Here is a 23,561-nt window from a genome sequence, read left to right on the forward strand (position 1 = left end):
TGACTATGGATGTACTGTGTAACGATTTGCGGGATTTTTGGACAAAATCCGGAGGAGTAATATCCAAAAATGTGTTTTACAAAAGTCGGCCTCCTGGTTGCGCTCTAAAAGCCAGATGTGAACTAGAGACTGTGTACCAATTTGCGCGATGTTTGGACAAAATATGTAGGTGTACTGTGCAAAAACTTGTTTTGCACAAAGCGGCCTCCTGGTGGCGCTATAACAGGCCGTTCTGGAAAATTTGGGGCAGAGGTTCATCGTTGGCATCCAGGGAGTGTGTGTGCAAAATGTCATCGACCGGGTTAACGGTGCCGGAGATTAGCTGCTCACGGACACACGGACGGACGGACGGAGTGCAAAACATACTCTAGGTATGTTTTGCCTTCGGCCTGGTGGAGACAATTATTGGAACATTATACTTATAAAGATGGCTCTGTACATTTTTCATGAAGTGTTTCACCTATGCCCAGAATAGAATAGTTTTTTCTTCAAGTCAATGATACGGCATGTGTAACCTTGTTAGAACGTTCAGCTAATGTATTGGCATTGTGGAAAGGCTTTACCCTTTATAAGCAAATCTACTGTATGTACTGTAAGTTAACTCACCTCACCACACAACCGTTTAATCTAGGATACATGCTCAAGAAGTTTATCTGACTGTCAAGACACTGATGTGAATTTACTGTAATAGTTCTCTGTTTGAATGGTAAAGATTGCGCAAATAAACGGAGACAGAAACTTACATTTATTCCCAGCGAGACATACCATTACAGAAATAATGGAAAAGTCACATGCAATTTGGAGATATAGCCCAACAAGTCTAAATCCAAAAGAGGGGAGGTACAAATCATGAACAGAAAATGACTCCTTAAATACAAACTGAGTTTCTCAATGTTGTCCTCTTGGTCGAGGGTCTGCCCTTAATTAGAAAGAATCCTAACTTGCTGACCAACCAGAGAGCTGGCCTGCCTGTCATTCTAGAGTGACAGAACAGTTGCTTGCACAGAAAATAGCTGATTCACAATTTAAGTCATATTTAAGTCGTGCTCGGACACAGGGACCCGCAGGGACACACGGCTATGATGCACAGATGGACCACAGAGTTAGAAATCCTACTCATTTGAATTTGTGTAAATACCAAACATCTAAGCATGACCCACGAAGTTACTTGTAATAATAGAAAGCTGAAAACATGAATGACTGTAATGCCATGCTGGGCATTTGTGTTTAGTTTACTCTGCACTAGCAAGAGTCCTCATCCTATAAATGGTCCTGTAATCTCATCAACAGCTTAGTTTCAGCCAGCCCTCTATTCAGTTGATTAGCAACTCATCTGTTTAACCAGGAAATGAGCAGGTTGAAGAACCCACACAGGTCAGAGGGTAGGAGAAGGCCAATGAGAAACAGAACTGCTTCATACTGTACTGTGGGAGGGTGTGCCAATTCTGTCTCACTAGGTGTCTATTTTTGTGGGAAATGTGATATTTTAAAATGCTGGCTGTATGGAAACAACTAACAAGCGGTTAGCTTGTTAGTTGTGGTCATTAAAAACATACAGTATAGTAGAAGGTGAGTGTGGTGAGTCTGTGAGGTATTTTTAACATAGCTTTGCATTTGACAGTATGGTTATTTGGTGCCACACTAAGGTGTTTGTCAATTGCTACAGATGTACAGTAAACGTATGTTGCCCAAGTACGCTATAGTATGTGTTTCACCTACAGTATGTTTTCTGGAACATTTTGTTAAAGCGCTCTTTTTTTCAATTTACTTTTTATTTAATTTTAATCAAACATGTAAACGAAAAGACAATACATACCAAATACAAAACAAGACAATATAACAAATACACACAAGGGGAGATGCACAGTGTGCTCAGTGCGCTATTTCCGAACACGCCCCAATTTCCCCAAATGTAGCCTACGTTTATACATGTTAAATAGATTTAACTGAATTTAAGTCAGGTATAAGACCTGACTAGAGGTAGAGGCATGAGTAATTCTGACTGGCTAGCTGCGACAGAGCAGATCAGAGGCAGGAACGTAGGGACGCTAGCCATTCTCGGTGTGGGAGGCGGTACAATGGGAAGTCAAGGAAGGGAGGAAGAGAGAATTTCAGAGCAGCCAAAACTGAAAGAAATTAAATAAAATACTTAATGGCATCTGATAGATAATTTCTATCTGTTTATATTTTATGCTTGATTGATCATTTCCTTTGACCTTTTGACCCTTTTGGCCCTGTGTAGTGACTTCGCGCTGTTAGTGTGAATCACTGTCTCACTGTCTCCCTACATGAATTTGGCCTTGCTGCATAGCTGTCTTATCAGCCAGGCACCTCCCTTCCGAGACAACTTTATCCACTGCCACAGACATTTATCCATTGAGACCGAGACAACCTCTGTGTTTTGTAATTTTCCATTTACCCAGTAAAATTCCATCAAGTGCCCAGAACTCCTCGTTGTGCCACGTCGGCTTTGTACCATCCTCCATTTTGTATTGTGAAGTATATACCGGATTCCATTTTGGGAGACGGTAGAGAGAAACCCAACCTACCAGATCCCTCACGGGAGCTGGCTCTTTATTGTATTTGATTATTATTGCTGTGTTTGTGAATCCTGTTCTATTTCTCTCTGAAACGATGATATAAAACGACTAAAAACCTCGCTCTGCCTGGACTTCTCTCCTTGGGGGGAAATAAGGTAATATCTTGGTTATGGGGTAATCCTTCCTGTTCATATTGGCTATTTACTTAAAGTATTTTGGTAAAAGCTAAAGTTAAGTATTTGTATTGTAATGGGATTACTCCTAAAGTAGTTTGAGGCTTCCGGGGCATTTTGGTTCTGTTCCGGAGAGCACTCGCAGCTTCTAGCCTTTTGCTAAACGAAGCTATTATCTTTAGATTCACTCACAGGGGCTTACAGTCCCCCCTGTCATTTTTTATCATGATGGGATAAAATACCCATCAGCATCTGCGCCAAATTAAATTTCTCCCACGTTTCCGTTGTCTCCTATAGCAGTTTTATGCATCTTTGAAACATCTCACCACCACTTAAGCGGAGCTCAGCACGGCCTGAACGGAGGGTATGTACAGCTGTCTGCCATAGAGAGTGGAAGAATTGCAAAGGGACCTTACGGGGGAACCATCGAGCTTCACCGAGGGGGTGCCGAGAGGGGCTAGGGCCACCATAGGGCCAGCTCTACAGCTCACTTCCTTATTGACAATCACGTGACTATTTAAATGCCCTGTCATCTGCTGAATGAGGCCGAGGGTCTCGAGACCTGGGTCTGCTGCTGTTTATTTATTTTAGTGACAGGGTGAGTAACATGTCTCAAAACTGTTAATTTAGTTAGTTTCATTCTGTATCTAACTATCTGTTATCATTCAGGTTGATTTTAATTCATGTGCCCTGTGCTGACCTCTTTCATGTGGCAGGAGGGAATGTGTGTCGCACACATGGATGTTTCAAGGTATACAATCAAACAATTTGTTACAATTATTTATTTTGTTTTTATTATGTACTAAATGTTTGTTGTTCCCACTCCTTTAGATCTAGCCACTGCTGCTTTGTTTGTGTTAATTTTGTATTTGATAATGATTATTTGAGCCATTTATTTTACTGTGTGAATTAATTCAAGTTTTGTCTTTTGTTTGTTTCCTCCAATGCTGAGTGTATTGCCCATCCAGATTCAGAGAGCCAAGTGGTGTAGCTGACCTACTGAAGGGGTTCACAATAGGTCTCACTGTAGTCCACAGCCCAGGTTTGTTAGTGTGAATGCGTGCACCTCTTTTTCCACGGTGGCGCTCCTTCATCCTTTTCTATGCTGTTTGCTGTGTGTGCTGTGCTCTTAGTAGTGGTGTATGTAGCCTATTCTGTAGCTTAGCTTTCCCCTAAAAGTGGTTGTTGCCCACTGGTAGCTGACTCTGTTTTGTAAGCTTTATATTGTATTACTTCTGTGTTTGATTATCCTGTGGTAGATTGGTAGTATAGCAAACTGGTTCCTATGAGCTGTGACTGCAATGTGTGATTTAATTAGTTAATAAAATCAGTATTTATGACAGTATTTGTAGTTTTTAACAGTCTGTGTTCCACTAAATGAATGTATTTGGGGGAAGTTCATGTCTCATTGTGCGAACTTGTTTGTGGGGAACCTGATTTAGAGTATTCACTTATCCATTCTATTCCTTGATACCTCAAGGTGGCGTAGTCGTACAATTATATTGTTTAAGCGTAACTTCCTTGTCGCACCTGGTTACATAATAATCAATCCATTCATATAGTTGGTATAACATTTGTAAGCCACTTTTTTGTTAAGGCTTTTTTGGATGCCACCAGCAATACCCTCAGTAAATATTGATCCTGCTTTGCAAATTGAAGTCCTTCCAGATCGGCAAGATACATGGTTTTAAAATCAAAAGGAATGTCAACACCAAAAACTGCTTCCAGTAGGCCTACACTGTGGACACCACAGAAGGGCAACTCCAGAAAACATGAAAATGGTTCGCCAATGTTTCCCCACAGAGTCTCTTAGCTCTGGTCCATAGCCTTCTACTGCTTCTACGATTCTGCCCTGGACCAGAGCTAAGAGTCTCCCAACAGTCCGACTGGTACGAGTAATGTATTTTCTGGGCTGGAGTGCAAAAGAAACGACTCACATTTTTGATTAGTTCCCCAACTAGTCATTTTCCACTGATGTTTACATATTCTTTCCCATTCTTTTGTTGCTATAGTAAGGTTGCCCTCTGTTTCCCATCTTGCTTTAATATTATCCCCTTTCAGGTTTTGTAGAACTACATAGAGTCTGCATACACATTTTGGAAAAGCTCAATGATCTCTACTCCTTCTATTTATAAAATCTGATTTGTAGGTACCAAAGAGGTCCTGATTCTGTCAATTAAATTTGTCTTTCAGGTCCTGAAAGCTCCTAACATTACAATATGCAGAGAGGCCATCCAACCTCTAAACCTCATGTCATGTGTACTAGGTCTGGATCATATTATGCAAACCATTTGAGAATTCCAAATTTATATCTCCTAATTATTTCATTCCACGCCTTCAATGAACCTGTTATCACATTCTGAGGATCTGACAAGTGTTTCCCACCAACATATTAATTGGTAGACCTTTCCCATTGAACCCTCTATATCTTTACATCTTGATGTATAACTTGGCTTACACCATCCAATCAATGGCCGGATTTGAGCTGCTCTGTAATAATCACAAACATGGAAGGGCCAATCCCCCTCTTTCCTTTGGTACTTTGTAATGTCTTGAGCCTCACTTTCTTTCCATGCCCAAATAAATCTGGATATAACTTTATCCCACTCAGAGAAGAACTAAAGTATTGGCAGTATTCATTTTTACAGATTCTATGTGTGAACTCAGATTTAAATATGGAATTAAATTCCATCTATCAATATCAGCCATTATGTCCCCCCTGAGAGGGTCATAATTTAACTGAGTTTTAGAGGCAGGGACAGTGAGATGAAATTAATGTTGCATTTAGTTTAAGTCATGGTGAGTTGGATACATTTACCCTAAAGGGCGTGGTTGCCCTGAAACAACAGGTCTGGGAATGTCTCGTTCTCTTTTTATTTGTGTTTTTGGGCCGGGTAGGTCGTAAAATGTGTGCTAATTAGTATGGTCAGGCGGGGCCTCGGGCCAGCCCAGTTAGAGCCCAGGTAGGGCCTTAATTTTCGGGCCTGTTGAGAACTAGTTTTTGCCGGCTGCCAGGCGCCTGCCAGGCACGGCTGCGCTATAACTTTGGGGCGGACTGACTGACAGAGTTTTAGCGTGACTGACAGGTTTTGCAGGTTTTCATCCAAATGTCCTGCTGAGAACATCCATCGAGACCTCTGTGAGCTTGTGATATCACAGAGTGATGTCAGTGACACCAGCAAGGATTATATAGCTGTCTATACGCCAGAATAGTGTCCATATATGGGCAATTTGGGCATGTTATGTCCAGCGTCCAACGCAAGGCACTTCTGACGTCATACTGACGTCACACTGACCAGGCCTATACCTACGGTATATAACTATGTCCAGCAGATCCCCTGTATATGTTTAACTACCCTCCCGATTTGATTATTTACAACTGGATTTGTACAACAATATAGAGATGGATGATTTTGACAGCGTCCCTGCAGAATTTGGGTTGGAGGAGGATCCCGCCACTCGTTTCCTAAACCAGAAGGAGAATGATTTCACATGGATCGAGAACGAGGACTTCTGCGTCCTGGACGTCGGACAGGTGCCTTTGCCTTCATCTCTGGGAAATGCCATTGATACACCTGTAAATGAAGAACATTTACAGCCGAACAGCGGTCCATCAAACACCGACGCAGCCATATCCAATGCTGACAGCCTGCAGGATGAGCCAGAGACTCTACGCAAGTGGAGGGAGCAGCAGAGAGAGAGGCTTGAGGCCCTAGACGCCAAGTCCCACCAGGAGGAGGCAGAGTGGAAGGAGAAAGCCATGGTTGAGCTTGAAGAGTGGCAAACCCGGTATAATGAGGACGTCGAGATGGCCAAAGTCACCAGGGCGACCGAGAAGGCCATGGTGTCGGACCTGGACAAAACCAAGCCGGGGACAGAGTGGGAAGAAGTGGCACGGCTCTGCGACTTCAACCCCGAGTCCAGCAAGCAGACCAAAGATGTGTCACGCATGCGCTCTGTCCTCATCTCATTGAAGCAGTCTCCGCCGCTCCGCTAGACAGTGCTGTCATTCCTTATCTTATGTTCCACTGGTTGTGGTTCTCAAACTTTTTAAGTTCAAGGACCCCCAGTTTGGTATGCATCTGGCCACGGACCCCCATACCTTTAGAGAGTTGTATTGTACACTTGCGGAGTACTAGAGAACCATGAAAGGGTCCATTTAGTTCATGATCACGTTTTATTGCTCCTGATCCGATTCTGATCATTTGATTTTGAGCATCTGCCGATACCGATTTTTTTCCGATCCGATATTTATATTTTATAGAACACGTTTATGCCATATCACAATAGTACAATATCCCAAATCACAGACAATTTCCAGTCTATTATCATGACATGGGACCTATAGTAACAATATTATTGTTACTATAGGTCCCGATCATGTTTTTTGGCTCCCGGTCTGATTCAGATCATTTGAAAATGACATGATCGGCCCCAATTTCGATCACCTGATTAGATCGCGACAACCCTAGTTAATTGTTGCTATCATTTAGCTGGTGAACCAAAAGGACTACTTGACAGATGCCTCCACGAGACATCTGTCTACATCTCATAACCAATACCATACCTCCTTGTTTTGTGTCCCAGTGCAAGGGTTCCTAAACATTTCATGCCAACGACCCTCAAATAGCCATAACATCTGGCTGCCCTATCGTAAAACCCCTCAAAAAATATAATTGCAGATCTACAAGTTTGTAGATATTTTCTAGTTTTTGAAAATATTTCCATATGGCTCGCGTTTAACAGTACTTTACACAGGGGACAGAGTGTGGGGAGAACAAGGATCCTTCCGCTGGCTGCAGGGGGCGGCAGGGAGACGTCCCTGTCGCTGCTCCACCAACCATAGATGTTCCGGGATTAAAGGAGCGAAACATCTGTGAAGGGTTATAGCAATTGTGATAGTCATGACTCATGTTATACTTAAGATACAAAATTAAATTCCATAATTTGGATTGGACAAACCTAAGTAGATTGTAAAGATTACTGCCTTCAAAGAGTCTGTCTGAGAAGGAGGAAAGAGGAAAGTGGACAGTGGAAAATGAGTTTCAGGAGAGGAACCTGAAGATGATCACTGATGAGGAGAGTAGAGAGCTCAAGTAGCCACTGAAGCTCATGAAAGAAGGAAGAATACAGTTAATGGGTCAGGTTTATTTCATTTATTTATTTTGTTGTTGCCCTGGGTTGGAGGGTTGGCTGCCACAGTGTCAGTTCGCTCGCCACTAGTTCTGGGGGCCTGACGCACTGCCCTGCATGCCAGCAGGGCAGTGCACTTTTTCTGTGACCCATGGTCAACGATTTGGCCTATAACAAAAAATAATACAACTTCCCATATAGGATACCCCGCAATGTGAGTGCGGACACTGCAGAGTGCAGACTAGCAGACACCAACCCAGGACTCCTGGGTCCCTGCCTTCAACTCCCTCCTGTCCAGCACAGGGTCCGGAGCTCTGCAGTGTCCATAGCTCCACTTTCCTGCTGAAGTGTGTTGAGGTTGTGTGCCTCTTTCACTTCCTAGCTGCGCCATGGGCATTTGGGGAGATGTCCCCTCGCCACCCAGACAGCCAGGGAGAGGTGTCCGTTGTTAAATGGTAAATGGTATGTCATATAAACTGTAACAGGCAGTTACAGGCCCAGACTGCACATTTACCCCCCCACCCCACACACACATTATTATTTTATTTTTGAGGGGTGCTAGGTGCTGTGTGTGTGTGTGTGTGTGTGTGTGTGTGTGTGTGTGTGTGTGTGTGTGTGTGTGTGTGTGTGTGTGTGTGTGTGTGTGTGTGTGTGTGTGTGTCAGTGTGTGTGTGTGTGTCAGTGTGTGTGTGTGTGTGCGTGCGTGTGCATGCGTGTGTGTGAGAGAGAGAGAGAGAGGGCCCGGAATGCAGAGTTTTGTGGGTTTGTGTGTTGTATGAGCATGAATGTGCTTATTTGGCCTGAGCACGGAATGTGATGTATGATGATAAGAGCGCCCCTCACTTCAAGTGTGATTATTTTCTTATTAGTGGAACCAGACTATACTAACTGCCTGACTTTACTATTTTTATTTATTTAATCCGTATAAACTTTTTAGGGTCCCTGTGATGTAATGTGGGCCAATACATCCTCATCTGTACTTAAGTGCAACCACACTTGCAATTATCCATAATTCTTCTAGTTATTATTTGTATTAATTAGGGGTCACATGAGTGGCAAAGAACCCTTATTGTTTTTGTACCGTTTTGTCCTGATGCTGCCGTTTTTCACAGTTGTGGCAGTTCTGTGCTGTCATGGGAGGGTCATGGGAAATGGTCAAGAGCTGAAGCTCAGTCATTCATCAAAGGACCCCTGATCTTTATAGATCTCCCAATGATCTCCCATGTGATTGTATAGATAGGATTGATAAGTATATCATCCTACTATCCACTTTTTGTAGCCTGGTTAACCACTCCCCCTTGAAATTGCATTTCCATTCGTTTCTGTGGAGTCTGGACCCTGCTAATGCATGGTTGGCTGCATGCGGGGAATATAGGATTGACAGACAACCCCTTCAGCCAATCAGCGTAACAAAAAGGTGATGTCATCTCCAGTCTCCAACCATCTATTGTTAATTGTGTGGTCTTCTTTCTCTCAAGTTCAGTCGTCAGTGTTTCTGTGGCTTATTGTGAATAGCCTCATGCGCATAGCTTTTTGAGGGCCCTCCTATGGCTTTTGGTGTGTGTCCACAAACATTAACACATTGACAATGAATGGAGAATTTATTATTTATTATTTACACTATGTCATAGTGTAAAATTTACATCATAGTCAAATTACGTCAAATAAATAATCCATACTATCGTCAGACAATATTGTTGGTCACTTGTCCAACGGCAAACGGACAAGTAAAATGTAATGCACTTGTCTGGAAAGATTTATTAGTTGTCCTGGACAACAGCTAGGACTAGCCTTAATGTCAAGCCTGTGTGTTTATTTCTTTATTGCTTTATTGCTTTTATCAATGGTTTGGCCCGTCTTATCGCTGCTTGCAGCTATATTACTATTTGACCTACTATCCTTTTTATTGTATTCCGCTTAATTGTTATTGTATTGTTGTATCATGTGTAGTGTAGTACTGTAGTCTATTATACGTGTTGATAAACACCTTGAACTTGAACAACCTCATCATTACCATATAACACTTAGACAATTTACAATTTAGGCATTTAGCAGACACTCTTAATCCAGAGCGACTTACATTAAGCAAGAACAAAAAAGCATGGGAATACATCACATTTATCATGAAACATGTGTAAGCTAAGAAAGTAACAGTGGAATATATATATAATGAAACTATACAGTGGAATATCTATATAATGAAACTATACATATAAACTATACATCTATACTACTATGCTATACATATGTACTATGACATGCTATGACTACATACAATGCAATTAGGCTTAGGCTATGTCTTCCATTCTAGCCAAGGGGCATAGGCAACCAATAAACTGTCTTGATGGTCACCCTTCCCTGCTTAGAGAAAGAAGCTGATGTTGCGCAGCTATGATGAACCAGAAAGCAGCCGGAGCCATGCAGTCTGATTGCAGCAAACTGGTTTGGTATAGATTCCGTGATGCAGTGAGACATCTTGTGGGCAAGTTTAGGTATTGCATTTTGAGAAAATTGCAGAATACACTTACGCACGAAACAGGCCCCCATAAATAAATAAAAAATCACACCCGTGTGAAGTGAGTGGTGCAACTCCGTGTGCGGGTCCCCGTGGGGTCTCCGGAAGTTCCAGACCCACACTGGGTCCCATCGTCCCACAGGACCACAGCCAGGGGGGCAGGGTGCCGGCCGGGTTCCGGCGAGCCACCCCACGTCCGAAACGGTTGAGAAATGAGTTGTGGGGATCCCCCTACTGTACTGTACTGTGCTGTCACTGTACTGTACCTACTGAAGAATAGAGTCTGGCAAAAATGTTGTGATGTAATGATTACATCACAACATATTTGCCAGAAAGGGCCCTACGCTTTACATTGTAGTAGAGCCTTTTCGCTAGGTTCTTGGGCTATTATACTATTTTTAAGCTATTATATTTGGTAGTATAGGCCTGTGGTGTAGTGTAGTTTTAGTCAGTCTCCTTCACTCTTGGTTAGCATTAACCTCGCCTCACCCTTAGGCCTCACCAGGCTTTCCACCACTAGCATACCACTACTACCACTAGGGGGTGATGTACCTCAGCTCAGCAGCACATGCCTTGAATCTGGGGATGACGATCCAACTGCAAGCTCGCATAGCTTGCAGTTGCAAGCATTATGATCTGATGCGGGCAACGCACACGACCCCCGTTTTTCTATTTATTACTGAACACCTTTTTACTAAAACAAAAAAATCACACAGGGCGGCGTCGTGTCACGTGTGACGTGTCAGAGTCTCCGATAAGACGCTTTGTGTCGGCGAGCGGCACCTTCGTTCGACGAAGTATACATCGGGATAAAGTCCCGCCCCTGCTAGACAACGGTTACTAGGGAAAGCGATGTTTACCACAAAGATGTCTTCTGCACGGGCTAAAACAACAGCTATAATAATCTGCTAACGGGTTTACCAATGACCCACTAGTCAGTGCAGCGCTGAGGTTCTTCTATGTTTCTGCGTGTATCAGTACCAATATTTCCCGCATTCAGAAATGCAACTGAAACATCTTAAGACGCTTTTGACACCACAGGTAAGTTCAGTATTATATGTGCCGATGCTATGCTATCTATCTAGGCTTTACGTAGAAGTGGTTCTGAAGTTGCTCTCTATCGACTTCAGCTCGGCCTTTAATACTATACATCCAGACATTCTGTTGCGTAAATTAGCTCAGTTAAATGTGAACCCCTTTATAATTAAATGGTATTTTTCTTTTATCTCTAGTAGACCACTAGCCCTCCAAGCAGAACCCAATGCTACTGAAGTTTCTGACATTTAACTCATCAAAATTTCAGAAAAGCTTCATGTAGGGTCCCGAAAGGGGCTAGTAGACCACAGAGGGTGAGATTTAACTCGGTGTTCTCAGAGGAGACACTGAGTAGTACAGGGGTGCATCAAGGAACAGTCAGTTCCTCTTTTCTGTTTACCTTGTATACGGACGACTGTGTCAGCTCACATCCAAATCAATTTGTTATCAAGTTCTCCGATGATACTGAGTCTGCTCAAGAGTGATGATAACATCCTCAGCCATACAGAGGGAGTAGACAGGTTTATAGAGTGGTGTGATCTACACCATCTGAAAATAAATGTAAACAAAACAGAGGAGGTCAAAGTGGACCCCAGGTCCATAGGAGACCACAATATAATTAGTGTCCATGACCATAACATCAAACAGGTCCCCTCATATAAATATCTGGGAGTACAGATCGATGAGGACCTGAGCTGGCACACGCATGTTACAACACTGTGTTCTAAGATACACCAACGTCTACACTTTCTCAGAAGACTTAGGCTTTTTAGAGTCAGTAGAAATATCATGTTGACCTTTTACAGAGCTAGTATAGAGTCAATCCTAAAATACGGTATATCCAGCTGGTTTGGCAATCTAACTGTGAAATACAAGTCTCAAGTAAATAGGCTAGCAAACATGGCTGGGAAGATCATGGGCATGTCCACCCCACCCATCACTCCCCAGGCCATCTTTGAACAAGCAGTGGTGAGACAGGCTCGGAATATTGTATCTGACCCCTTGCATGTACTGTACCGAGAGTACGAGCTGATGCCATCCGGTAGGAGGTATAGAACTCCATGATGTGTATATAATAGATTTAAACACTCTTTTGTTCCCCTGTACGTACTAGCTTTAACCAAACGCTGATTGGCATTGGTTGGTTGGTATGGACATGTGTCGTGTGTGTGTTATTGCAGCTCAAAACAAGAACCCCGTCAATGTAACCAGCCAGCAGCCACCAAAGGCGATATAGTCGAGACATCATGTTGCCCCCTCACTCACGACTGATGGCGGTTTCTATCTCTTTCATAGGAAGGTGCAGCCAAAGTGACATGCATGGCATGGGCACCAAATAACAGCAAGTTTGCTGTTTGCACTGTAGACAGAGTGGTGCTTCTCTATGATGAGCAAGGAGAGAGGAGAGACAAGTTCTCTACCAAGCCCATAGACTCAAAGGTAAAATGTCACTGTGTTCACTCACATTATTTATAGGCTACATTGTTTGCCACAGACAGCAATATCAGCCATTTTTATCATGACAAATGTAATAGTCCAGCGATGATAGAATGTTAAACTTTACTGTCACAGTTGGATGAATTCAAAACAATTGATAAAATAACCTATAGTGGGAAGCAATAATCCATTGATATTTGAATTCTATGGCAGTATGGGAAACAGAGTTACACGGTGAAGGACATGGCCTTCTCCCCTGACTCCACGAAAATCGCTATCGGCCAGTCTGACAACATCATCTTTGTATACAGAATAGGAGAGGAATGGTAAAATGGTTGGCTGACCTCACGCTGTATATTACATTTCATGTATATATAAATGTGAAAATATCCTGACAGTTTTCTCTCTACCCAGGGGGGACAAGAAAGCCATTTGTAACAAATTTGTTCAAACGGTGAGTAAAAAAAAAGCTGTTTAATGGTGTTGTATTTTTGTACCCCTGCCCACTTTGACAGGCTGGAATGGCTTAGGGTTGACGACAGAGTACAGCATCTTGCAATGGGTCTGGTCCACAAGATTCGATACACCACCAAGATACCCATGTACCTGTACCGGGAGTTCAAACAAACCATGTGCAACCCAGATTTGGCACAAACAAATTAATTTCGCTCCTATGACACAAAAATGTGTAACTGTCATTAAGACATGTGAATCCCTTGACTCCTTCAAAACCGCTCTCAAAGAACACGGCTGCAATTCAAAACTGGCCCCCGTAAATTCTGAATCCCCCCCTTTTTTACCTCCTTTATGATGATTTCCTCTTTTTGGCTATATAGAAGTGTATATTTGTACGTCTCTAAATGTTATGATGAATTGAAAACGGTGGACCCTCTTGTAAAACAAGTGTAATGCTTTATGGTGTCGTCCACTCACAGTTAACAGTTTTTGTATTGAGTTGTGCTTGAAATGTACTGTAATTCTGCAAAATGTTAATAAATACTTCAATCAATCAATCAATCAATCAGTCACAGGGGTTGACACTAAGGTTGCTCAGAGTCAGAGGCACTTGACTGTCGGGCAAGTAGAGGTTATGTTCTACTTGCCCAAAGGTTGGTCTGGGCCGTGGCCCAGCGGTCCAGGCACTTTGGCTGGTATACTCCAGTCTGGCTCCAGTCTGGCCGCGGTTTCGGCTCCCGATCCCTACGGCCTTTACTGTGTGTCACCCCCCCCATCTCTCTCCCTCATTTCCTGTCAGCCTACTATCTATCCCTCTATAAAATATATAAATATAAATATATATATATAATATATATAATATATATATATATATATATATATATATATTGTGTTTATACTATAGCTTAGAGCCTTAGACCATAGGTTTATGGGTGGTTGTGTCCACTCTCAAACGAGCAAAATGGGCAACCCAAAAGCAAACTGCACCTTCCCGAAAGTTGAATTTACCTGCCAGGTGCAACCTTTATTGTCAACGCCTGAGTCATTCAGTCATTCTCACTGTTTGTTTTGTTACAGAATGCAGTGACTCGCTTACTTTGGCCATTGGAGCACGCTATTGTCTTTGGTTTAGTTGATGGCAAGGTAAGACACACAAAATGCCCTTGTACACACTCACTTTTATTTATGATATATGCTCTCAGAAGTTATTGTCTCCGCCAGGGTGAAGGCACGGCCGAGACTATGTTTCGTCAATCAGTACACTGTACAGATGTTATAAAGCACATTGATTTGCCTTACAAATGTGCCGTACAAATATAAGACGACTCTGCTTATAAGACAACCAACCCCCATTTGATTTGTGGAAAAATAACATTGAATGTCAAATAGTCTAGTCCCGATTATAATACGACCCCGTTTTTTATGATATTGCCATTGAAAAAACAAAAAACATATTATATATACTTATATTCAGGTCAATAGGATAATTGCCTTTCCTGCCTGCCTCAGAAACATGACCTAACTCACGTGTGACTTTTTTAGTAAAAAAACCAAAACAACAACATGCAAACCTGGAAAAAAGTACTTGAGGAAAAGGCTTTAGTTAAAAAGTGAATGTTTTAGTGGTTGGGCTGATCCAGTACTTTCTCCTGTGACCTCACAGGTTCGTCTTGCCAACACTCAGACCAACAAGTCATCCACCGTCTATGGGACGGAGTCCTGTGTTGTCTCACTGGCTTCAAAGTACGCACACTCTCACTCTGCTTAGCTTTATGACAAAAATAATGAATATATAGTTCTACTGTCAGGCAGTCAGGTTTTCCTATGACATGTTTGGTTTGGTCACAAATTAGTTTCTAAACTGAAACACAACCTTTTCAGGCCTCCTTTTATACTCTTCGAGAGTTCAATTATCACTCACGATTGTAAAGTGTACTGTCTCTGTCTCTGCAGTGTGTCTGGTAAAGGCATCCTGTCCGGCCACGCTGATGGAACAGTGGTGCGTTACTTCTTTGATGATGAAGGCTCAGGAGATTCTCAGGTATCTGAAGTTTAACTGAAAGATAATTCTGTAGGCAGAGAAAATGTATCTGTTTTTTGCCTAATGCCAAATGCCTATCCATATATCTTCTATATACTGTATATGAATGTTTTTTTAAAGTCATATATCTTCTAGATAGCCATGCAGCCGATCGACATATTTCAAACATTTTCCAAAAATGTCAAGTAGAAATTCTACAAGCAATGTGCTTGTAGATTGTCTATTTTTTAATATTTTAAACAAAGCATAAGTGCTTAAATAAAGTCAATTCTAGTTAAATTTCCCGTAAAAAAATAAAACTTTAATCAAATCTTTTCAAATTGATTAATTCAAATATTTAACTGGTGATCTAGGACTCTGTAAAATTGATATCGGCATCGGACCTGAACATCTGGCATCAGTCCGGCTCTAATCTCTTCTTTGTTCTTTGTCTTTCCCTCTGCTCCAATGTCTCTATCTTAAACATGCACACATTATGTACAGGGTAAGCTTCTGGTGCACCCCTGTCCTCCCTACGCCCTGGCATGGGGGACAAACAGCATCATGGTGGGCGGGTGTGAAAAGAAGGTGGTGGCCTATGGCAGAGAGGGCCACGTCCTGCAGACGTTTGACTATAGCCGTGACCGTGCTGAAAAGGAGTTCACGGTGGCCGTCACCAGCCCTAGTGGCCAGTCTGTGGTGTTCGGCAGCTATGACAGGTAAGGTCGCTCTTTCCCAGCGAGACTTCACAGTGCCATCCTGGAAGAAAAAGATGAGGATAATAGTAATATCCTTATTAGGTTGACAGACAGACAGATTTGTCATTGAAATGTCTCTGTACACAGCAAAAGCCTCACTGTTATTTTATCTCTAGGTTAAATTAACAATCAGGATTTTAATGTGTAATTGCTAATGTACAGTAATTGACCTAAAGAACGATATGCTGGCATAGGATTGTATTATACTGTATAGTGCATATAATGCCAGTATGAGCTGCGGAGATACCATGCAAATGCCTCTGGGTGGCAGTGTGTGCCAAGGGTTTATGTAGGTAGGCCATCATGACCCGTGGTTGGTAATCACAAAGAAGACTCAAAATGTAAAACCTCTTTTCCCATGAGACAATTGCTCGGTAATGACAATGTTTTTCAGCCAACCTTCATCATGGAACTTTATAATATATTATGTTTTAGTCAATGTATCTGTGCATGCAAACCTGCATTTAAAAATATGTTTTCTGTTTCAATGTTTTGTGTAGGTTGCGGGTGTATAACTGGGCTCCGAGGAGGGGTGTGTGGGACGAAGCCAAACCTAAAGAGATCCCCAATCTCTACACCATCACTGCATTGGCTTGGAAGAAGGATGGCTCTCGTCTCTGTGCTGTTAGTGACCTTTCTGGTGACTTTATTAGGGGGGGGGGGGTTACATCTGGCAGTAGTGTTTGGCATTTCCATTGCTGTCATGCTCTCTGCTTCTTTGTAAGCCAACAGAGTCAGATAAATGGTAAAAGCAACCCAGTACAGAGGCACATTTAAACAAAGTTGCCACAAGAGTCTTTTAGTATGAAAAAGTATACCCACCTGTGAATATGTTGTGCAGTCATCAACTGCTTCAACATTTATCAACCACACACTCTTACCTTTTCACTTTTTCATCTTTTTCCACATAAACAAATATAGTGTGTGTTTGTGTGTGTGTGTCCGTAAACATCTGCTCTCCCAGGGAACACTGTGTGGGGGAGTCGAGCAGTTTGATTGCTGCTTGCGGAGGAGCATCTACAAGAACAAGTTTGAGATGACCTACGTGGGCCTCAGCCAGGTACACATACTGAGAGAATGAGAACGTGACAGGCAGTGCTGATTGCCTCTAAAAATGTAGCCAGAAATGCAGTCGGCATTGTGTTAATAGACTGAAACATGCTCAGCCCCATGCACACTGCAAAATCCAGAGTTAGAATTTAACTCTCAGAATTAGATTCTACCAGCAGCTACCTTACAGTCTGTATTGAGAATTCAACTGGCTGTATCACAATGAAAAATAAAATTAAAGTTCTTCTGCCCTTATCTTTACATACATCATACTGTAGTAAAAACCAGAGAGTGTAAAAATGGATCCACTGCTTTGCTTATGCAGATTAAATCCAAATAGTAATAGAATAATTAAATCTAATATACTGCAAACTTTACACTTTTGTGTTGTTCTTCTCTGACCTAGCCTCCTCTCCCTCTCCCATCACCAACATCAACGTTCATTTTCATCTGTCTTTGTCCCTTCTTCCTCCCTCATTCTGTGCTGCTCCAGGTGATCGTGAGGAACCTGTCCACAGGGACACGGGTGGTGCTCAAGTCCCACTACGGTTACGAGATCGAGGAGGTCAAGATCATGGGCAAGGAGCGTTACCTGGTGGCCCACACCTCTGACACACTGCTGCTGGGAGACCTTCTTACCAACAAACTCAGCGAGGTAGTAACTGTTGCTTGCTTGCATGCACACACACACACACACACACACACACACACACACACACACACACACACACACACACACACACACACACACACACACACACACACACACACACACACACACACACACACTCACTCACTCACTGTAACTCTGTAAGGAACACGGTAAACATAAATGGTGGGTCTCCAAACTGTATCTGCGTGAGGTACAAGACTGACAGACTCTGCGAACAACAGTTGAGTCAAGAGTTGGGAGTTGGAGTCAAGCTTGACAAGGAGGTGAGGGACACCATAACCTCGCCACCCAAGGACCTTGTCCTGGTTGTTCCACTTGTCGTTGCTTTTCACATCATCTCCCAACAGAGAGATTTCCCTGTAGTCAAAAGGTCCCAGTTTATTCCCCACAGTCAATATGTGGAGATCAACACCTGTCAAGGTGTCATTGGACAGGACACTCAATCCTTAGCTGCTCTGTGAACTACATTGGCTACTAAGAGATAGAAGCTCTGTGAACTACATTGGCTACTAAAATATAGAATAATGTGACACATAATGTCTCTAACTAACCGTTTTCTGTCTCTTCGCCTAGAGTAGACCATCAACTAAAGGCCTAAAATGTACTATATAAAAGCCTAAATGTATAAAATTATGCCTTAAATACCCAAGTGTAATTGTCATTATTATGACTGTTATTTGTCATGGCTGGTCACTGGTCACCTCTAGGAGCAATATTCCACTGCAAGAAAGCATGGAACATAAGCAACATAATCATTCCAATCAATTCCAGTCAGAATCTATTCATTTGAGCACTGTAGATTAGATTTTAACCATCATTTGAGTCCTCAGTTAAAGGTATATTCAGTGATTTCACTCAAAAAACCTTAGGTTTCGTTTTTGGCTGGGACCCAAGCCTTTCGTCCAATCAGGATAGAGAGTCAAAAACGAAACCTAAGGTTTTTTGACCCCCAGGGGTTAACTGGGGACATGGAGGAACTCCTTATATGGTCAGCACACTCTATAGTAGAGAGGATTATCACAACAAATCAAAAAAATAAGTGCTATTTGAATTAAGTGAAATCACTGAATATACCTTTAACCTCATTGACATCACTTTCTAGTTTTAGTCTGTGGGCAGAGAGTTTTACCCTCTTTACTGAGAAGGCAGACTGTCTAAATGAGTTCTTGTACGTGCATGGGAACAATACAGTCACCATTGGTGGAAGCTTGTGTGTAGTTTCTCAACTAAAGCGCTGGCGTCGATTTGGCGTATGCACTAAAATAAGTGCAGCGTGTGAGAAAATGTGAGATAAGGCTGAGACTCCAAAATGCCCCCTTAATTTCTGATATACTGTATCACTCACTCACTCACTCACTCGCACACATTCCTGCTTGTGTATACATACAGTATACTGTACATGTGTATGTACGTATGCGTGTATGTGTACCTATAGCTGAACTGGGTTTTGTAAAACCAACAAGTTCCGACTATGCTTCTGTCCCTTCAGGTGGCATGGCCAGGCTCTGGCGGAAACGAAAAGTTCTTCTTCGAAAATGAAACGGTAGGAGCACACGCACGTCACACACACACACACACACACACACACACACACACACACACACACACACACACACACACACACACACACACACACACACACACACACACACACCTCAGCATAGCTTGGAGTGCAGTTTTTAAAGTGCTGTTGTGAGGCTTTCTCACTCTCTCTGGTCCAGGCTGATGAATAATTGAAAGAAATGTCTACCTGTCATGCTCACAGTGGGACTGTCTGTCATCCCGTTAAAGCTAACATCACAGATAAGGCAGTTATAGTGTATCAATGTGAGTAGGATTTTATATATATTTTATATGTCATGCATTGTATGAGCCTGTAATAAATATATATATATATATATATATATATATATATATAACAAAATAAAAATAAAAAGTATACAGTACATTTACCCATTTAGATACCTGACAGAACTATAACCAGGGTCTGTCATCTGTCCAATTAGTCCATTCAGTGAGACATCCAGCCTGCTCATGAATTTGTAGGTCAGGTTCCTCAAAAGAGCCATGAAGGTGGTGAGACCCAAAGTACAGAAGATCGATCACTCCGGCATGGCAAATTACGGTGAAATTGGTGTCAAAATATGTGACCATCTTGTGAACTCTGCTAATGAACAAACTGCAACGATTTACATTCAGACACTGACATTATTATGTGATGTCTACACGATTGTCACATATTTCAGCAAGTCACCAATTTCACTGTAACACCACCATGCTGAAGTGAGCGAGTGGCCGAGATTTTGGGTATTGCAATTTGGCTTAATACAGTCATTGTAGGCTACTTGCAGCTTGTGCAAGTTCTCCCTCTTATACTTCACCCACAGTGGGGCTGTATAGAGAGGGGTGCAGTAAGCTCTAAACAGGTTTACCTTAACATCAGTAGTACAGTGGTGAAACCAACATATTAGCTGGAACAGACTGTAGACTCAGAGAGCATTCTCCTCTGTTTATACACCGTCATCATCCTCTAAGGTGTCAGTAATAATGTGCCCCAGATATGTTGTACTGTTGGACACACACACATGGTATAGTAGACCAGTGGAAGGACACAATGCAACTCCATGTGAGCCAAACAGAATATGCCCTTATAATACCCAACCATAATATCCAGTCTTACCAAGATTACTTATAATCAAATTCAAGCCACCGCAACTGGTGGAGAACCACCACAGGAGAGGGAACTGACCCAGATGGAGCAACTGGTCCAGCAGATGCTAATATTAGAGCAGGTGGAGGGTAGCACTGATACAGCTGGCGTCTCCCTAGAATCCCAAGTTAATTGCAGCCTTTGCCATCATCTCCACTACAACCCAATTAAGCTACACTCATTTGTATCTAGTTTTTAGAGGCAGAGGACTTTGAGAAATTGCGTTGGTAAAATACATTGCGTAACCAGGACAACCGCACTTCATAACGGCTCCCATTATTTTAACCATCCTTCCTTAAACCCTCTAGAGGTCCGTTTTAGAGTCTAGAGTCTATACTCTTGTCTAGAGACTTAGGCCTCTTTTAGACGGCGACCATCTCCATATAACACGTCAAAGTCCTGTTGCGTTCTCATTTTTTCTTACCCTTTACACGAGAACGCACACGTTATGATATGATGTGCTATTATGCTATACTGTCGCTAGGTGGCGATAACGGGCTGCCAAATAGACAGGTCACCCACGTACAAGAAGAAGAAACCTTCACGCAAGCCTGCGCAACACGGCTCTGGGCGCGCCACGGGATGGTATATATTTTATAATACATTAGGCTACATAAACGCGGCTGCCGTCTATCACAAGGCTTTTTATTTACATCATGGTTTTACATTCAACATCGCTGATGAGCAGCACTTTGTAGGCGAGGAGGGAGGCTTGTTCAGGAACTCCATTATATCATAATGATATGGCTCTGCATCAATGTAATAAACATATGCGCTGTGAGCCAACATGAGCCATGATGTCATAAGTTTTGCGGATTCACCGTTTTGCCTGTTTATATGGAGACCATAGGAAACAGTGTTCTGAATGATTTCCACTCTGGGAGGCGGTTTCACTTCGATGCGTTTTCACCTCCTGAGAACACCGTTCTCATCTAAATGACAGCGCTAAACGGTACTTTATTTTGCCGTTTTTTATGAACACCATCCTCGTGTAAATAGCACCTTAGGTGGTCTTTACACGAGAATGGTGTTCATAGAAAACGGCAAAATAAAGTATTGTTTGCTGGTGTCCCTTTAGACGAGAATGGTGTTTTCAGGAGGTGAAAACGCAACAAAGTGAAACCACCTTCCAGAGTGGAAATCTTTGAGAACGCTGTTTTATCCCTTCTCCGTATAAACAGGCAAAACGGTGAATCCGCAAAACTTATGACATCATGGCTCACTTGGCTCACAGCGCATACCGGTATGTTTATTACATTAATGCAGAGCCATATATCATGGAGTTCCTGAACAAGCCTCCCTCCTCGCCTACAAAGCGCTGCTCATCAGCGATGGTGAATGTAAAACCATGATGTAAATAAAAAGCCTCGTGATAGGCGGCAGCCGCGGCAGCAGCGTTTATGTAGCCTAATGTATTATAAAATATATAACCATCCCGTGGCGCGCTCTGCCTGCATGCTCTGGGTTGCGTGAAGGGGTTCTTCTTCTTGTACGTGGGTGACTGACCTAGCGACATTATAGTGTTTTCATAAAGTGTGCGTTCTTGTGTAAAGGGTCAATAAAAAAATGGGAACGCAACAGGACTTTGCCGTTTTATCTGGAAATGGTCGCCTCATCAGTAAAACGGACCTGAGTTGGCTCTGTGCTTGGACCACTTTCTTTCCTCTAGTCTACACCAAATCTCATCGCTAGAAATGGCCCATCTATATGCTCACAATGCATCGCAACATGACTTCCTACTACAATATGCATGCTGAGGTTCAAGTGGCTAAATACATAAGCATAAAGGAGAGAGGAGAAAGCTCACTTCACAATGAGGCACAAGGTGTGCTAATTCACTAAGTACACTAATGCACCTGTTAAATAACATGCATATATGCGCACACATATATATTTTTTAAACCTAACAATATATATATATTTACAGTAGGTGTGTATATTTATGATCTTTTCTTTAGGTGTGCATGATTTTCAACGTGGGCGAACTGAGCCTGGTGGAATATGCAAACAACGAGATCCTGGGCTCGGTCAGGACAGAATTTATGAACCCTCACCTCATCAGGTTGGTATAGTAACATAAAACAAACACACCTACTGCAATCCAATTGCCCCTTCACACAATGTTTGAAGGAGGTGAGAATGGTGTGAAGTGAGTGTTGTCAATGTCAAGTGTTGTCAATGTCAATGCCAGTGTGAAAGTGCTTACCAAAGTATTTATATTTTTATTGAATCTGGAGATATACTGTAATTACATTAATTTGTTTATAAGATCTTATATGATTTATTTTGATTTAATCCAGAGATATACTGTAATTACATTAATTTGTTTATAAGATCTTATAAGACTTGTTGGTTGTTTGTTTTATGTTTCTTGTACCTACCTTTATTTTGGGTTTAGGTTCTGGGCCTAGTCCATGCAGGAAACAGTGTAATGAGGTGTAATTACAGTGTAATGTGTAAATGTCATTGTAATTTAATGAGGTTCAATCCATCCAAAAATGGAGAGATATACCAGGATAATGCATCTATTATTTACTCTTTCAGGCAGTGATAGTTTTAAACATTGACATGAATAATAATAGGTGAAATTGTCTACTACTAAAATAGTAAATCTCCAGGCCATTAGACTTCAGGCTTCAGTGTTGATTTCGTCGACTAAAACTGTGACGGAAAATGTTCGTTGACTATCTTTTTTTCACTGACGAAAACAAAATGGAAACTAAATGAAAACTAAGCTAAAACTAAGACTAAATATATTGACAATTTCGTCAACAAATAAAAACTAGACTAGAAATGTTGAACAGGGACAGGGACAAGAGATCCAGTATAAGTCATTTTACACTTGGTTGCATGCTGAAAATGCTCACTGCGACGCGTTGTGAGCTTGTAGATCTGCTATTTTCAGCAAGCATAAAATCAGCCATTACGACGGCCCCGCCAAAATACATTTTAGTCGAATAAAATCTTATGATGTTTAGTCGACTAAAACTAGACTAACACTAAGACATTCCAGTTGACTAAAATGTGACTAAAACTAAATGAAAACTATTCAAAAGACTAT

The 23,561-nt window shown here is 42.0% G+C and overlaps 2 protein-coding genes across 3 annotated transcripts in view; both read left to right on the plus strand.

The window, feature by feature from the left end:
* Positions 1-6,116: 6,116 nt before the first annotated feature.
* LOC310876901 (clathrin light chain A-like) lies at positions 6,117-6,710 on the plus strand (the record flags this gene model as incomplete). Its single annotated transcript, XM_083790551.1, has 1 exon — positions 6,117-6,710. The coding sequence occupies one exon, from the start codon at positions 6,117-6,119 to the stop codon at positions 6,708-6,710; it is 594 nt and encodes a 197-aa protein (XP_083646677.1).
* A 4,511-nt stretch (positions 6,711-11,221) lies between these two features.
* Positions 11,222-23,561, plus strand: part of ift172 (intraflagellar transport 172) — a 60,425-nt gene continuing 48,085 nt past the window's right edge. Inside the window, exons 1-13 of one of the 2 annotated variants that reach the window (XM_083790803.1) lie at positions 11,222-11,402; positions 12,693-12,836; positions 13,047-13,159; positions 13,248-13,287; positions 14,367-14,432; positions 14,953-15,032; positions 15,243-15,330; positions 15,814-16,028; positions 16,568-16,691; positions 17,032-17,127; positions 17,611-17,772; positions 19,280-19,333; positions 22,459-22,562. In XM_083790803.1, coding sequence (XP_083646929.1) covers positions 11,364-11,402; positions 12,693-12,836; positions 13,047-13,159; positions 13,248-13,287; positions 14,367-14,432; positions 14,953-15,032; positions 15,243-15,330; positions 15,814-16,028; positions 16,568-16,691; positions 17,032-17,127; positions 17,611-17,772; positions 19,280-19,333; positions 22,459-22,562 — 1,325 coding nt within the window. In that variant the 5' untranslated portion in view covers positions 11,222-11,363. The remainder of the gene's footprint in view (positions 11,403-12,692; positions 12,837-13,046; positions 13,160-13,247; positions 13,288-14,366; positions 14,433-14,952; positions 15,033-15,242; positions 15,331-15,813; positions 16,029-16,567; positions 16,692-17,031; positions 17,128-17,610; positions 17,773-19,279; positions 19,334-22,458; positions 22,563-23,561) is intronic. The other variant, XM_083790804.1, reaches the window with a different exon arrangement.

Source organism: Protomyctophum parallelum (assembly GCF_964188405.1).
Source record: "Protomyctophum parallelum genome assembly, chromosome: 19".
Classification (NCBI taxonomy): domain Eukaryota; kingdom Metazoa; phylum Chordata; class Actinopteri; order Myctophiformes; family Myctophidae; genus Protomyctophum; species Protomyctophum parallelum.